At 35.1% G+C, this 18263-nt stretch overlaps 2 protein-coding genes across 4 annotated transcripts in view; one reads left to right on the plus strand and one right to left on the minus strand.

Annotated features, from left to right (window-relative positions):
- LOC126890677 (pickpocket protein 28-like) overlaps positions 1 to 594 on the minus strand; it is a 106450-nt gene extending 105856 nt beyond the window's left edge. The window contains exon 1 of one of the 2 annotated variants that reach the window (XM_050659799.1): positions 484 to 594. The gene's annotated coding sequence lies outside the window, so the exon portion shown is untranslated. Of the gene's footprint in view, positions 1 to 476 lie in introns of both variants that reach the window. The other variant, XM_050659798.1, reaches the window with a different exon arrangement.
- Positions 595 to 3958: 3364 nt separating this feature from the next.
- LOC126890679 (uncharacterized) lies at positions 3959 to 18070 on the plus strand. 2 transcript variants are annotated; one of them, XM_050659803.1, is made up of 2 exons: positions 3959 to 4032; positions 16670 to 18070. In XM_050659803.1, the coding sequence occupies exons 1-2, from the start codon at positions 4024 to 4026 to the stop codon at positions 16877 to 16879; spliced, it is 219 nt and encodes a 72-aa protein (XP_050515760.1). In that variant the 5' UTR covers positions 3959 to 4023; the 3' UTR covers positions 16880 to 18070. The 2 variants fall into 2 exon arrangements, with proteins under 2 accessions (XP_050515760.1, XP_050515761.1); XM_050659804.1 differs by lacking the exon at positions 3959 to 4032 and adding an exon at positions 4596 to 4635.
- Positions 18071 to 18263: the final 193 nt, after the last annotated feature.

The following is an 18263-nucleotide window of genomic DNA, read 5'->3' on the forward strand; positions in this document are numbered from 1 at the left end:
TAGTTTTTTTTTGAAAATTTGTTTAAAATTCAAGAAACGAAAAATCGCTATATTTTATCGACTTTTAGGAGGAGCACGAGTATCTTTTAGGACTATAATAGCTCACAATTTAATAATCCAGTGTCAAAAATGCTTAAAAGTTAAAGACAAAAAAGTTATGCGATATGACCGGTACTATAAATTCGTAATTGATGGAATCGATTTATCTCTGGTAAATAGGCGTACCAGTTTTCGTTTTTCTAAATAGAAGCGTTCTGGAGGTATTTAAAAAAAACTAATAATTACAAGGCGCCATCTTCAAAGAGTTCTAGTTCCCTTGGGAAGAGTCTTCGTTTGTCAGGAGAGTTTCTGGACACCCTATAAATCAAGGTATTCGGTATATTATATATTTATTTATATTATATTATGTGTATATAGTATAAAGATACATAGAGCAACTTAAAATTAGCAAATAAGTTAAAACGCAAAAAACATACCACTTACATCTGATTGCAAAAACATTCATCTGAGTTTCTAAAAACAACTAATTTCAGATAAAACGATGTAGCTAACTGTATACTGGTAGATGCCTACGTTAAAATAAAAATGAAACCATTTAATCTTGAGTGGCTTTTAGTTATATTGATTTCTTGTTAGGTTAATTAACTGAAGTTGTTATATAACTTGGAGTTGTTGTGATAAATATAAGTATTGGCATTTTAAGAAATTGTATGTTTTTACGAGGAGTTCTACTAATATTTTGTTTCTAGAAATACACTAATCACATAAAGTATCACAGAATTTTTGAAACAGAAAAAAACTTTAAAAATGATTTTTAATTTTTAGCTGAATGTTATAATATTCATCTATCGCTTTCTTTAAGTATCTGCAAACCCATAGCATTTCAAGTTGAAGTGTGTTCTTGCAAAAAAAAACAGTAAACAAAACGTTATTAAAGGAAAATTTTTATTTTGGATCTGTGCACTATGTATGCTTGAGTTTTCAATGAGGAGGTGCGTTCTTACAAAAAATGAGTAATATAACGTCAGAACAAGCAGCCCAAATTGTGCCTTTAATAAAATATTGGAGATGGACATCCACCAGGGATTATGGAAATCCACCAATCCAACATTTTAAGAGCTCTAAGAAGGTATAGAGAAAGTGGAGGATATATATACACGAGACGAGAAGACCAGTTCCAGGACTTCCCAGATGCCCGAACCCCGCAGATTAACGTTATTTACATCTGCAGACTTTGCGTGCATATCATGTTACAGCTGAACAACCGCAAAATGATCTTTCCACAGCCCATGACCCGTAATGTTCGGTTCGTAAAGTGCTAATTCGGTTAGAAACATATTTAAGGGAGAATAAGACGGAATAAGAATAAAGGCAGTTTTTGTTTTTATTCGATTCAGAGTTGGACCACCATCTCCATATAGCTATTTCAGCATCCCATGCATCTTCAGTGAAGCTATGCAGTCACAACTCTGAAACGAATATTAACAATCCTGCCTATTTAAGGGAAACTATCGCGATACAATGATTCCACCTTTTAAGACGCAATCTAGCGACATCTCTCGCAATACGAGGAAAACAACGAAAAGCCCTAGATACAAAGTTTACTACTTTTTAAACAATTAGAATAATTGAAATAGAAATATAATAAACAATATTTTAAATTTAAGACTTTTCGTTAATAAACTGCTTTCTGGCTGCATCCTGTATCTCTGGCTTTTACAATATATAAGCACAAGAGACGACGAAAATAGGAGAAAGCAAATAGAGGACACTTTGACCACGCATTTACCTTCTCTTCGTCTAGGAAAAGGACCGAAAGACAGTTTCTAAATATTCAAATCTCAGTAAAGATGAATAAGAATAAAGGCAGTTTTTGTTTTTATTCGATTCAGAGTTGGACCACCATCTCCATATAGCTATTTCAGCATCCCATGCATCTTCAGTGAAGCTATGCAGTCACAACTCTGAAACGAATATTAACAACCCTGCCTATTTAAGGGAATTTGAAATCAGAGCCAGAATGCCTGCTACTGCTCCACTGTTAACGAGGGCACATCGTATGGCACATTTAACTTTTGCACCAGGACATGTAGATTGGGATATTAACGACTGGGCTAATATTCTTTTTATTGATGAGTCAAGATATAGTCAAGATGAGTCAAGTCCCTTTGTGGATCCGACAGTGCAAAGTGTTCTACAGTGTAATATGAGATAGCTGGACATCTCAATGGCCTTCGATTGTGGAGATTGGCTTCATGGAGACGATTTCTTAGAGTATCAAGGTCTATGGTTACCTGATGTGCCCGCTGCAAGTCGCTAACTAATTCAGGTGCTGTAATTGTTGGTTGTCTTCTAGCGGTTAATACTAAACATTGATCTTGAGCTGCAGTTGTAACGCGCTCTCGTCCTAGATGACCTTAGACTGGACTTCTAATGTCACGAAAACGCCGTCACGATTGACTTGTAACTAATAATATTATACTAAGTAAACAAGAACGAACGAAATTGATGGAGGACGTTTAATCGAACGAAATTGATGGAGGAGCTAGAGAATCTTGGAATCCCAGAAAAACTAAGACATATGCTAACAGTGAGCCTAAAGAACACTACAGCAAAGATCAGTTTCAACGGAACAACTTCTAACGAAATCAATGTAAACAAAGGCGTGAAACACGGTGACTCTATATCACCGACACTATTTATCCTGATGTTGGAAGTAATAATAAGGAGGACAAACAAAAACATTATTACAGATCAACTTCAACTAGTAGCATAATGCAGATGATCTAGTCATCATAGCGAAGACGAAGATGACACTTATATAAGCAGTTGAAAAATTAGACAAGGAAGCGAAGAGAATAGGGCTACAGATAAACCAGCACAAAACAAAATATATGACGATAGGGAAGGAAGACACAACTCAGAAATATCTAATAGCACAGAACCATCAATTTTAAACTGTATCCACCTTTAGCTACTTGGGAGTAACAATAGGAAAAATCGGAAAAGAGAGAACAGAGAAAAGAATTTTGAAAGCCAAAAAACATATGGAATGAATAGAAATCTGCGGAGAAGCAAGACCCTAAGTAAGAGAACCAAGATGAACTTTTATAAGACCTTAATAAAATATGATGTTACATATGGGATGGAAACAACAACGACTAACAAGAAAGACGAAGATAGCCGGCCACAATGTAACAAGAGAGGGAGATATACGAATGAAAACAAATGCCGAATTGAAGAAGAATTAAAAAGAGAATTAAATGAAAGAGAGAAAATACAGTCAGATACAGATCGCTTAGCTTAGAATGGATAGGACATATACAGAGATGTTCCACAATTAGATATGTTGAGAAGGATAACTAACTGGACACCACTATGGCCCAGGTGTAGAGAAAGATCCAGAAGAAGATGGCTACATGATATAGAAGAAGATATAAGAGCATTGAATGTGAAAGACTGGAAAGTTTAGTGCAAGGACAGGAAGAAATAGAAAAGGGTCACAAACGAGAACGGTAAAGACACACAGCAAGTTGTAAGTGACAGAGGATTAATCCACCTCACCCAAGAATAGGATTTTAAGCTCCATGGCGATAGCTATAATCCCTAGGGATTGTAATTAATGAATGAATGAATAAAGTAAACAAGAGGTTTATAGCATGAACAAATCCGAAACTAATATAACTTTTATAGAAATATATACACTAAATAAAATATCCATTGTTTAACCCCAGTATTCCGCAGCACTTTGTATACGGACAATTTTAACTACAAAATTAAAATCCTATAAAAAATTGTCACTTAAAAAAACCTAATTCACTTTCTAAATCTCAAATACGAGCGATCCGTCGACAAAAAAATTCGATCATTTTGTGGCTTATTCAGAGAAAGTATAATACAAATGTTGAGGTTTTATTATACTTTTTTTCTTTAATATAAATAGAAATAGACAATAGACCAACAAGTCACAGTTATTCTAGCATTAAACGAGTAAACGATTGTATCGAGTTTTGAACGTGCACCATGAAATTCGTAAGTACTACAAATTTATTAATCTTAAGGGGATAGGCGCAAAATTTCGGCTCCGATGCTATTTAAATGAGATTCATTTTTTTCGATCCTGAGAAAACTAATAAGTATTTTTGAAAAATTTTAACGCAGAATGAAAGATAAGATACGTTCTTAGCGAGGGCCGAAAGTTCCTGAAAACTTCTATAAAGTTTATTTTAGTAAGTTACAGAGGTGAAAAAAAATGAGTGTGATTTTTAATTTCAAATATTTCATTTAAAAGAAACTTTTTATTTATTCTGAGGGACTTTCGGCCTTGGTTATAATTTAGTCCTTTCATTCTGCCTTTAAATTTTTCAAAATATTTATTAGTTTTTTTAGGATTCGAAAAAAATGAATGCATTTAAGTAGCATTTTTATGTAACATTTTATCTGTTAAGAGATAGGAAACCTTCAAAATGGCGTATTTTACGTTTAACATTTTACAATGTTTTACAATGTTTACGTTTTACAATGGCGCATTTTACAATATAAATAGAAATAGACAATAGACTAACAAGTCACAGTTATTCTAGCATTAAACAAGTAAACGATTGTATCGATGTTTGAACGTGCACCATGAAATTCGTAAATACTACAAATTTACTAATCTTAAGGGAAGAATCGCAAAATTTCGGCTCCAATGCTGTTTAAATGAGATTCATTGTTTTCGATCTTGAGAAAACTAATAAGTATCTTTGAATAATTTAAACGCAGAATGAAAGATTAGATACGTTCTTACCGAGGGCCGAAAGTCCCTGAAAACTTCTATAAAGTTTATTTTAGTAAGTTACAGAGGTGAAAAAAAAATGAGTGTGATTTTTAATTTCAAATATTTCATTCAAAAGAAACTTTTTATTTATTCTGAGGGACTTTCGGCCTCGGTTATAATTTAGTCCTTTCATCCTGCGTTTAAATTTTTCAAAATATTTATTAGTTTTTTTAGGATTCGAAAAAAAATGAATGCATTTAAGTAGCATTTTTATGTAACATTTTATCTGTTAAGAGATAGGAAACCTTCAAAATGGCGTATTTTACGTTTTTAATTAATTTGTTACATCAAAAACAGCAAAATAAGACATTAAGAGTTTGAAGCTGTTAAAAAAATGAACTTTTGTGATTGCTTACAAAAGGAAGTATTGTAGTGCGTAACAAAAGCTTTAACATTTGAGCTCGATCCATCAATTTATTCAATTTTTTTATACTAGGGGTCATTTTCTTATAATAACATTCTACAGATATAGCTACCGTATGAAATGTGAACACTTTTATTTTTAATATTTTTTTTTATGAAATTACGCTCACGTTCACCTTAGCGTCGCGTCAGTACTTTCACGGTAGAGTAGTATGGGACTTCAGGTATTTCACGCAAGTGTTCCAACTTGACCTTACCCACTAAACATCCATATTATCATCATCATCATCATCATCATCATCATCATTCAGCCTGTACTTGTCCACTGCTGAACGTAGGCCTCCCGTAGTTCACCCCACAAATTCCTGTCCTGAGCCGCTTGCATTCAATTTTGGCATATCCGCTTCAGGTCATATGTCCATCTTGTTGATGGTCGTCCTTTACTTCGAAAGACGTCCTGTCTGGGGAATGTACCCCCCAGCGGGAGGTGGGGAGAGTTCGGAAAAATGTTTTATATTTAACCCACTGAAAACGCATTTTTCCTCCTGCGTGAACACCACACTCTTCTTTCTTTTGTTTTCAACATGTCCTGCAATAACTATAAAATTAACAGCGCTAATGATTACATATCATCTGTATATGGCATTGCGGACATGTCATCAACGAATGCGTTCGTTCGCTACAATGTAAATAGTGTTACTTTGTAGCAAACGAATAACCAAGCAAACGTAAATGCACCTTAAGATGCATTAAGCAACTGCAGTGTGAGCCAAACACACTCTGTGAAGTTGGTCAGTGTACTGGTGGGACTGATCCTAATGTGCTGATTCTATATAACCCTTATCTTTCTTTTCAATATGTGGTACCATTTGGTTCCTTTCACATACCAAGATGTGGTCTGGAGTAAATTGGTTAAGACAAAGTAGCTGGGACCTGGGGCCCCTGTTCCGGTTGCATTTTAGTTTTTATTTCGCCAAAGTAACGAATTTCCTCAGTAACAATTTATATCTTTACGAAAGGTCTCGGGGGCCGTAACTCAGCGCCCCCTCTTCCAATGGCATTTTAGGTTTGCAATGGCAATTTTTATGTTAAGGTATCGGGGGCTCCAGCTAAGCTCAGGCCTCAGGGGCCCCTGTTCTATTGCAATTGCACTTTAGTCGAAAGAACTAATTTCCCCAGTGAAAAATTAAAACTTTATGTTGCGTTATTTTTAAAATGTCTTTTTAAAATTGTGTCATTTGAAAATATTTTGTTGGGATCGGCTTTCAAAATACATATTTTTATTTTCCTCGTTAAAATCTATCTTATCTGTCAATCAATGTAATATCTCGGCCAATCAACGGGGACTCCTGCGGGGCCCCTTGGGCGGGGACCCCGGGGCACTGCCCCGGTTGCCCCAATGGTAGTCCCGGCCTTGGACGTGCCCTGTCCAGTTCCATTTCAAGGTCGATATTCTTTTGATTGGGTCGGATATTCCCGATCTAAGGCGCAATTCTGTGTTGGTTATTAATTTGGTCTCTTAGGATTAATCCCAACATGGACCGTTCCATTGCCCTCTGTGTTGTTCGAATTTTGTGTTTGATGACAGTGGTGTAGCGGTGATCTATTCAGCATTTTTTTAAAGCTTCTATAGCATTTTCTGGTGGTTTAGTGGAACTACTCTTGTTGAGTGTAACTTCTAGTATGTCGCTTTTGTCTCTGTCCATCTGTTCAGTTCCGTTTGTTCTTTGTTAGCTATGACTTTCTTTATTATGTTTTCTGGTTTGATTCTTCCTATTATTTTACCAGCTTCTTCCTTTCCTGGCTTAATTGACTACATGTAAAACGCAATGTTCTGCTTTATCTTGTACCTTGTCGAAACATGGATCTTGAAAATATCTACTATTAGGTAATCGTTTAGAGGCTTAGAGGACTGCTAAGCAGAAAAATGAAGCAGTTCTTGACAGAACATAATCTACTTGTCAGCTGATTGATAGCGTCAAATCCAGTAAAATAGCATATCTTAGACATATAAAACAGGAAAAGCAATATAATATTCGACTAATTCTTCTTCTTCTTCTTCTTTTGCCCTTTAATTCGTCCAATTTTGAACATAGGCTTCCCCCAGTTTCCTCCATTCGCTTCTGTTTAATGCTTTGTGTTTTCAGTGTGCTCCTCATATCTTTCTAATGTCATCTCCCCATCTCATCTGTGGTCGTCCTCTTGCTATCTTTCCTGTTAATGGTATCCATTGTTGTATCGTGGTATTCCACCTATTGTCCGTTTGTCTGGCGTTATGACCTGCGAAGCTCCATTTTAGCCCAGCTATATGTTGTCCTCCGTCTTTGAATTTTGTTTTATTTCTTACCCAGTTATTTTGCTTTTTGTCTGTTAATTTTACTCCTAACATCGCTTTCTCTATGCTTCTATCCGACTAATTATGATGAATAAAATCAACGGACGTAGAGAAATTGGTAGAAAACAAGCCTCGTGGATGAAGAAAGTCAGAGAAAGTACCGGGATACGGAGAGTCAAACAACTGTTTAGAATAGCTCAAGATAGACAGAGTTTTGCCGTGATCACCATCGTCAAAGTGACATGATATGGCACGTTAAGAAGAAGAAGGAGGCAATTAAGAATAATGAAGGTTTACAAAGTCATAGTCAAGTTGGATACCCTTGGATAAATCTACAGAAATATTACCATTGGTCTTTGTAAATAGGAATCTGTTGATGAGTAAATTAGAATAAGAATTCTCACAAAATGAGCTTTCATTTATTAAAACAGAAATCAACTGAAAGAAAAAAGATTACGACGCCTTATAAAAATATGGATTGAATATTAATGAGAGCTCATGCCTAAACCCTAAAACGAAGAAGAATTGAATAGGAAGTTCTTAGGATACACACGTGCTATGAAAACTAAAAATAAACTTTGCTAAACGATAGGTATAAACAACATTAATAGATAATTATAAGGAAAACATGTGCGTTTGGTAATGAATTTCTTATCTGAAGGCATAGATAATATTCAATTGTTTTACTCAGGCACACAATAAATCACCTTTTTCCATAAACATTAGGTATAATAAATGAATTTTGGTAATACTTGTAAATTATTTCTATTATAAATAGTTTAAAGTAATTTGACACAGGGAAATAAGCAAAATTACATAAACATATGAAAAATTGCTTTTAGCTTACCTATAAAAACACACTAGCAATACAACAGTCATAAACTAAAGATTCCAGCATAACACAGACCACCAATTATTTGTTAGTACCTTGCGCTACATTAATTAAAATAAATTAAAAAATTGCTATAAACTTTAACAAAAGTGCATTTCAATAGCTACATTATAAGTCTCTATTCGTCTTGTTAGGCCGCTTACAGACAGAACCGCTTTTTGAAGTAACCACTTCTTGAACTCGAAGCCAACCGCAAAAAGTCGCTGGCTTGTCGCTAGTATCGGCGTTTACTGTGGTTCTGATTGACTTTTTTGTAGTTAACAGCGCAGCGGCAACAAAATGTAGTCAGTACAAGCAGATTAATTATGAATTCGAACGAAGAAACATTGCTTGTGTTGCTGCTACCGGCGTTTCAAAGTGGTTTCGTGTAAAAAGAGAATCGCTACAATTAGGGCCAAACCAGACGGGACCACTCTGTGGTTCCACAGAGTGGCTGAAACAGGAGATTTTCTAGCGCCGGCAACTACGCTGCGAAGTGGACCGTTTGGAAGGGAGCGGCGTTTAATATAATGGGTGAGAAAAAACAGTAAGTTTGTTCAAATGATTGCAAACTTGGCGGCTAATATTTTTTAAAAAAGTGTGTTCGTCAAAATCAGTGTTTGTAATGTCCATTATTTTAAATATTTTATAAAATTTCAACGCTTTTAAAAAATACCAATAAACTCCATAAATGGAATTAAGAAGAACTAGACAAAAACAGCTATATCACAGAAAGAAGCGCATAAAAAATCAACCAGTACATCTGGTATCCTACAGGTGTAAAATAGTTTGATACAAGCTAACAACTGAGTGAAAGAGGCCCTTAAGGAGATGATGACGTTGAATATATCTAAACATGTTAGCTTGCAACCCTCTTTTAACTGATATATTATCGTTTTGTTTTCAACAACAAACAATAAAACCTTTTTTGGCCTAGGATGGTACCCCACTATTTAACATAAATAAACAAACAAGATTGTGAGTATTTGTTTTGTTTAGTTCAAATGCATCCAATGTATAATAAAATGTAAATATAAATAGAGAAAACATTGCTTAAGGGATTTATTCTTTTCGATAGGGCTTCCTTCTTTAAAATCAGAAACAAATAATTTAAAGATGACGTCCCACGCTTTTCCTTTTAATGCCCTATAAATCTACCCTCAGATTCTTGTATCCCATATAGCCGGTCTGTTTAGGACTTAAATCAAAAACCGTTCCGAATCGAAATTCATTTTAGATGCTCACCCTATAAACTCTCGTAAACATCTGCGCCTATAAAAGTGGTCCGTCTGAATGGGTTTTGCCACTAGTGGACGCCACCAACAGTGAGGTTCGGCGACTGTGGCTGCTGGCCACAGTCGCTCGTCTGGGGTGCAACGTCCACTTCACATAAGAACCCACGGTCAAACATAGAAAAAAGTGTTGTGTGATTGGGTAGAATGCGATCTTACCCTTCAAAAAATATGTCACGTATTTCTGTCAATTTCAGCACCTGGTTAATTGGAAGGATACTACAAATCTGGCCTCCACATAAGTGGTCTGTAGCTTCGACATGATATGATAGGTGTGAAATTTTAAACGTTCTTATTGTTGATTGGATAGGAAGGGTGCCATAATCTAGCCTCCATGCTAGGTACATAGCCTCCATACGGTACTTCCAATATTTAATATTTTATTCAAGTGGACAATAAAGCTAAAACACAGACAACTTTTGTTTCTTACTTATTTATTTATACAATAATGTGACAGTTTACATAGAAATATGAGTATTTAATTTAGATTAAATAAATGTTTACTTGTTGAATTTTTCCACCGTCTGCACACAACAGCTGAACGGAGCCATTAGACCTAACAACAAAACGCGAAATAAAGTGTGTATTTTAAAACTGTTGGATAAACAGTACCTACAATCAGAAAATCTCTACCTTACAATCAGAAAAACTTACCTTTAAAAAGGTACTCGATTACAAAATAACAAAAATATCAAAAAACACGACTGAATATCAGCTTTTTATGGTGACACAAACACATCACATAACCGACCATATAAAATAACTGAACGACAACTAACGAACGAACACGAACACTGAACACAGATTCACAGATAGTGCAGGATTTGTCAAAAGTCATGTTCCACCAATCACAATGCCGACATCAGCGCCTCTGACAAAATGGAAGTAAAATAAATACGATTACATGCTTTTTATTAGAGTGCGCGGGGCATGCGGCCAATCATCGGAAGCTGCTTCGTGGATCCACAGAGTAGCGCTGCAGAGTGGTCCATCTGGTTTGGCCCTTATTGAGAAGTCAGCCGTTGGGATCGGCGACAACCGACGACAGAAGTTGTAGTGCCGTCGAGAAAACGCCCGTGTGAAAAGTAAATACGTTTTGCATTGTTGTTAAATGACGACTTCAAGTAGCGACAGACAACCACAAACGCTCGACTTTTTGCTGCCGACTTCGACTTCAAAAAGTGGTTCGTCTGTAAGCGGCCTTAACATACTACAAAGAATAAAGAACATTTTTCTACTTCACACACTCCACTTATTTTTGGCATTCTAACTGAGGAAATGCAATATACATTTGTAAAATTACACTTTGATGTCCAGAGATCTAATTAATTTAATTTATTGGCCTCAACTGTATGGTATTTTAGCTTTAATTATGTGCTCTTGAACTAGAACTAGAGGATCAATTTTATTAAAGTAAACGAATAAATGAGTAAACCCAATTCAGCAAAGTTTATTAGGTCGTTTACTTATCAGTTGTGTTTTAACGTGAACGAGATAGAGAGTTTTCCACATGCCAAATTCCTATTTTTAATTAAGAAAAACCTTGTTGGCGTGTTGTGTTAATAAATATATTTATATTGATATTTATCACGAGCTTTTTCTTCTTTATCATCATTAGGCATTTTTGGCTTGTTCTGGCATCAAACTTTACTTCAGCATTTTATGGGGTATGCTACTCTTCTTCTATCCTAATACTTCATGTCGATTTATAACTTTCTCAGCCATTTTCCGACTTCCGTTAGTTCCAATCGCCTCTTCGTCCGGTTGGTCCATAGGTGCTCTTCTCTTTCTTTCTCCCACCTCTTTGTCAATTCTTTTTCTCCTAATTGTTCTCGATCTACCCCGTTTTCTCTTTTCTTCTGGTTAACATTTTAGTTTTTCCTTTAGTATTCTTTGTTCATCCATTCTTTGTATATGTCCGAACCAGATAAGTTGTTTTGTTGATTGATAAGTCATCTGTGATTGTTCGTTTGATTCTCATTATTTCTCCAATGCATTCGTTGATAATTTAATCATTTCTCTTCTAGGTCTTCCTGCCTCTCTTCTCCTAAAATTCATTGCTATTGCTCTCAGCGTTGCCAGTGTTTTTTCTTTCAGTGGCCATACCTCATACTTATCTGTATAAAGTGACAGTTTTCACCTTCTTCTTCATGTACCATGCCCTTTCAGAACGTTGGTTACCATCATAACAGTGGCGGCCCGTGAGCTAGTGCCATAGAGCCATGCACTACCTTCTTAACTATGCAGAAGCATATTTTTTATTTTTAAAATCTTCTAATGCCTGTTAATTTTGTGTGTATTTCTTCTTATCTTCATAAATTATATAAAATCTGGCAACTGTGCGCGTAGTACAATCACTGCCACTTACAGCGGAGATTACTCGGCTGGAGAATCTTGAGCCAAAATTGGTACTGGCACGGCTGAAAAGAGAAAGATTTTACGAGCATCCTATATAAGTGACAGAGAAAGAGCTATATTTGACTATTTAGTATACCTTAAATGAGAATCTCGTGCCGGGCACAAGGGTATCTATTTATTTTGAGTTTCTTTAAGTGCTGGCTTGTCGCTTTTGTTATGTCTATTTTCTGTTAAAGTTTTTGTATTTATAATAAATATTATTATTAAACTTTTAGTGCATCATGATCGTGGGTGTAGTATAAATAATATTTTGATTATTTCTTAAGTTTAATTTATTAATTGGCAATGAATCAGATTAGTACCTATCTTAAAAAACTCTTTTGGTGGTTTTTCTTTACAAATTTTATAAGGTTTTGTGGAGCTTTCGAGTTAGCTTAAAGAGGTCACGACAAAAAAAAATCACAAAATAGAGGCATATTTAAAAAACTAGTCAATTTTAGCGCCGAATTAGACAAAGACTTAAAGGTTCATAATATTTAAAGTTCCCGATCTTTCAAAGGTCTACCGTCTCCTGACATGTAGTTGCTTCTAATTTATTTATGTCGGAGAAGTTTTCTGCTTACAAACGTCGGTTCCCCGAATCATTTTTTAATGAAACATGGAGACAATTTTAATTTTTAAACAAAACTCGGTTTAAAGCTGAATTAGAAGTACTGTATTAGTAGACGAATTAAGTACTACCTCTGGGGCTGTTCCGCTATGAGTTTTATTAAATGAGGAATAGACTAAGAGCCGCTATAGGTGAAATTTCTTAATCATTTTAGGCACGATGGGACCCTATAACTTAAATAGTAGAACCTAAAAGAAAACGTTTGAACACTGTGCCGTCACTTTTCAGTGGCACATGCGTCGACAGTGGCGCATCAAACTTTCCACTTATGGACGGGATAAATAAATTAAAAGTTAACAGAACTTACTAACAGAATTAAATTTTTTTAATTTTTTTAAGTTCTATGTGATTAACACATAGGATTCATCGTGATTTTAACCCACCACCCCCTTCCCCCTGCCCCCACCATCAAAAACTTCATTTTTCGTTTTAATTTTTTTTTTTTTGTGGGATGCAATCAATTTTAAAATTTCAAAAAATTCACACGCATAGTTGAGGCTTTTATAAAACATGCCTATTTTTTATAGACCCATAGGTAGAGTGTACATAACCTCAAAAAATTAAAAGGAATTTTTTTTTCAAAAAAGCGTATAACTTTTTTTGAGGAATTGCTGCAGGTCTAATTTTTTTCTTACTTATGTGTTTTATCAAACACTATATTTTTAATTTTTTTCAGATTTTTTCGTAAGTCTCCCCACCTTCAAAAATCCGAAAAACTGTTTTTTGGGGGGTTTTGGGGGATTTTCCCTAGTTTATAGACTTCATAATATATCAAATCAATTTTGTTTTTATAGGTTATATGTAACTTGAAGTAACTGAGTTCTTTAGAATATTTAAAAATCAGTAAAACACGTTCAAACCCCCCAAAACCCCCTTAAAAACAGTTTTTTGGATTTTTGAAGGTGACTAACGTTACAGAAAAATCTGAAAAAAATTAGAAATATAGTGTTTGATAAAATACACAAGACTAAGAAAAAATTAGATCTGCAGCTATCCCCAAAAAAAAGTTTATACTTTTTTTCAAAAAAAAAAATTTAAAATTTTTTTTGAGGTTATGTACACTCAGCCTACAGGTCTATAAAAAATAGACGTGTTTTATAAAAGCCTTAACTATGCGCGTAAATTTTTTGAAATTTTAAAATTGATTGCATCCCACCAAAAAAAAATAAAATTGAAAAATGAAGTTTTTGATGGTGGGGGCAGGGAGAAGGGGGTGTTGGGTTAAAATTACGATGAATCTTATGTCTTAATCACCTAAAACTTAAAAAAATGAAAAGAATTAAATTCTGGTAATGAGGGAGGGTATTTTTTAATTTATGTATCCCGTCCATAAGTGGAAAGTTTGATGCACCACTGTAGACGCATGTGCCACTGAAAAGTGACGGCACAGTGCTCAAACGTTTTCTTTTAGGTTCTACTATTTAAGTTATAGGGTCCCGTCGTGCCTAAAATGATTAAGAATTTTCACCTATAGCGGCTCTTAGTGTAGAAGGTTTAAAAAGCACATTGGAAGAAACTATTAAACTTTTAAACATATTAATTACCATTCCTATATCAATATCTGAACCAGAACGCTGTTTTTCGATGTTAAAAAGAAATTAAAACATTAGTTAAAAATACAATGAAAGAAGAACGGCTTAGGTATGTTATCTGCAGAAAAGCATTTTGTAAATGGTATTGATAATTTTAATAATAAGGTCATTGAAAACTTTGCAACCAAAAAAACAAGAAGGATGTATCGTAAATTTTAAAAGTGGTATTAACACAACTTTGTGCATGTGTAAATAATGAAATAGTATTATTTTTATAATTTTGTAAATAGAGACTAAATCGTAATACAAGCTAAGTAATATTAGCAGTAAATAATGGTTGTAAATTGAGAGTTTTTTATTGTTAATGAATTTACGGAACTGTTTTGATAAATTTTGAACAATTTCTTGGCACCTCAGATAAATATACATAAGATACAGAAGGTAAAAGTGTCAGCGCCTATTTTTTTTTTAATTTTTGTTTTATAACTTTTTTGACAATATCGTGAACCCGTCACTAAAAATTTTGGCGGCTGTCCGAATTCTGGCACTACCTTCTTAAAGTGGTACGAGCCGCCACTGCATCATAGCTATCTTAATTTTATTCACTGTCACCCTAAATAGCATGATTGTATCAACACCATACTAATCTCGCAAGTTCTTCAACCATGAGGTTCTTCTTCGTCCTGGACTGCGTTTGCCTGCTATTTTTCCTTGCATAATATTTTGTAGCAGCCTATATTTGGGACCTCTCATTACATGTCCGAAATATTCAAGCTTTCTCTGCTTGATGCTTTTTATGATCTCAGTAGTCCTGCTGAGACGTTCTAGAATTTTGGAGTTTCGAATCTTTCATCACCCAAGGAAACTTTTAAAATTCTTCTATAGCACCACATTTCGAAAGCCTCAAGGCGATTTAGATTGATTTTATTCACAGTCCAGGACTCGACACCATAAAGTAAAACCGAGAACACGTAGCAGCGAAGTAGGCATCCTCAATGCCAATTTTAGGTCTCTGTTACATAACTCCTTGGACATCCTTCTAAAAGCGCGCGGCTCTAGCCTGGTCTATCCTAGATCTAATTTCACCGTGACTTTCTGCGTTGCAATGTAGTAGCTGTCCAAGGTAAACGATTTTATCAACTTGCTCAAGTTTGGTATTATTTACATATATAGACGGTTTTATATGCTTCTGTTTACTTATTACGAGTATTTTGGTTTTCCGTATGTTCAGATCCTGACATGCCTCCCTACAGTTCTCAACGACACTATCAAGTAGTGTTTGCAGATCTTCTTGACTAGAAGCTAGGAGTACTGTATCGTCCGCATATCGCAAATTATTGATGACTTCACCGTTCACTTCCTTCTTGTTTTTCAGAAAGTGGTTTTCTGGAAATTATTTCGGTGTAAACGTTGAAAAGCAGGGGTGTCAAGAGGCATCCCTGCCATACTCCTCTTTTAATATTAAAAGCCTGTGATTCCACACCATCTACTAAAACTGATGTTGTTTGATTCCAATATAAATTTGCAATTATTCGAACATTTCTGGCGTCCAAGCCTGTCTTTTAGATCTTCGATCAATATAGAGTGCTTAACATGATCAAATGCCTTTTGGAAGTCAATAAAACAACAGTATATGTCTACAGATATATCTTGACATCTTTGAGCAAGTACGTTCATTCCAAACAATGCATCTCTCGTTCCAAACCCGTTACGGAAACCAAACTGTGTGTCATCCAGGTATTCCTCGCATTTATTGTAGATACGACCATGTATTACCTTCAGAAAAATTTTCAATAACTGGTTTAACAAACTTATGGTTCTATAATCAGCACAGATTTTTGCTGTTGTCTTCTTAGGTAGAGCTATAAACAGTGGATTAGACCAACCATTAGGAAGTTGTCCGCTGGTATAAATGGTATTGAAAAACGAAGTTATAGCCTCTAAAAGCTCAATTTTCACCAGTCACATATAATAATAATAGTCTCCCGTTTTATACCGCTAGGCTGGCCACAGGGCCAGTGCTACGCTTCAACAGACTATTATTGCCCCTGGTTTTACCCAAGGTCCCCTTTTATTCAGGCCGAGTCGAACTAGGGACTATAGACATTTTTAAAAATGTCTAGCTTTTCTCGCCGGCACTGGGATTCGAACCACGGCCTACCTGCATGGAAGTCAGACATCCTACCGCCTGAGCTATCCGGCCCGTCACTTGTAAGAACACAAGAAAATAGCTTCAGAACAATATAGGTACATAAATTGATACAACATTCGCTCAAACCGTAATGTGCGTTTTAGAATATTAGACTTGATACCTTCAAGTAAATTGTTGTTTTAAAATTTTACTGTCACATTTAAACGATGTTTATAAGCAAAATTAGTGTATCTTCTGATTTGTAAATATTAATTCTTCGTAAATCGTTACTTTTCAGATATTCGCTATGGTTCTATCTTTCCTTATGATCCTGTCTTCATCTGCGTTTCCAACACACGTGGAAGACCAAGTGCAAAATCCCAGTTCCATCCGAGCACAGAGGCAAGCCGCAGGTGGGAGTCACCACGATGCAGTCGATTTTGGAGCACATACTGGAGACCATGGAGCATTTGGTTGGTACGCTGACTTCCCAGTACACGCTTATTAATAGATAATTTAGAGTTGAAAACCCTTTCACTGCGCATGACACTGATCCGTGCCGGCTGAGTGATCAAACACTGCAAGTGACACAGATCCGTGACACGTGCACATTGAAACTTTCATTGCCAGTAGAAAGTGAGCACTTGGGCATATCTTCCAAAAAAAAATGTAGCAGTGAGAGGGTTAAGCTACCTACCAAAAATAAATGTTAAGAGAAACAATTCAAGTAGTGTACAACTCGACAAAAATATCTGAAACCGCAAGGTCAGACTGATCAGAAGTTTTGGTAAAGCGACGTTGTCAGATCAATCGGGTTTCAAAGGTTTTTCGGATTTTTATTTGTTACCTGTTTCACAGTAAAATTTGTTTCTGTTTCCTCCTGCGTAAATTTTAAAACATTGTGTATAATTTCATGGAATCGTGCACTATTTTTCACAGCACTTGTAATGTACATATATATTTAAAAAATAGTAAACGTATTATAAATAAACAACAATTCGACGATTTGATCTGGCAATGTCGCAAAACCACTGACTTCGTGCACAATGCATTTTAAATGGATGTTTACTCTTTGCACCAACGCGTTCAACTGAAGTCCCTTCTCCTTGATTTGCTACCTGAGTGACCTTTGAAGTTTCGGATATTTCTGTACAATTGTTATAGAACTTAAAATTAATATTCTTCGTTAGAGAAGATCTCTTTTCGTTAAAGATAACATTGAAACTGATTTATAATTAAACGTAGAATAATAAAACTCATTATTGTTTAAAAAAATTTCTTTACCTCTAATGTTTTAACATTGAAATGGAAAGACATAAAAAAATGTAATGCCGGTTAAGTGTTAAGTTTACGTAAGTTACAAACTCTTTACTACCTGTTCTTTATCCTCTTCTTGTTTAAGTTCTCAGCTATAGCTTTATCACACTTTTTTCAAGTCGTTTCCTGGTTCTTTTTATTACTTATTATTATTATTTATTACTTATTCTATTAAGTTCTCAGCTATAGCTTTATAACACTTTTTTCAAATCGTTTCCTGAATCCTTTTTATTACTACTAGCTTGTCAAACTTTCTTTTACTTACATTACCTTTCATTGTTATTTAAGGCTCTAAACCTCTTTAGTTGATACTTTCTTCTTCTTCCTCCTCAGAATTTCTCTTTTTATGGGTCGCTGTTCATTATTCTTCTTCGCCACTCATTTCTGTCCATTGTGTCTTCTTCACGTAAACCTTTCTCTCTTTAATCCCCTACCACAGTCTTTTCATCTTCTCCTCAATTTTCCTCTACCTCTCCTTCCATCAACTTTTAACAGCTCTATCCTTCATCTCAGATAGTTTTCATTTCTATGTCTAACGTGACCAAACCATTGCGGTCTCTGAGTTCTCAGTTTTT

Source organism: Diabrotica virgifera, chromosome 8 (genome assembly GCF_917563875.1).
Source record: "Diabrotica virgifera virgifera chromosome 8, PGI_DIABVI_V3a".
NCBI lineage: Eukaryota > Metazoa > Arthropoda > Insecta > Coleoptera > Chrysomelidae > Diabrotica > Diabrotica virgifera.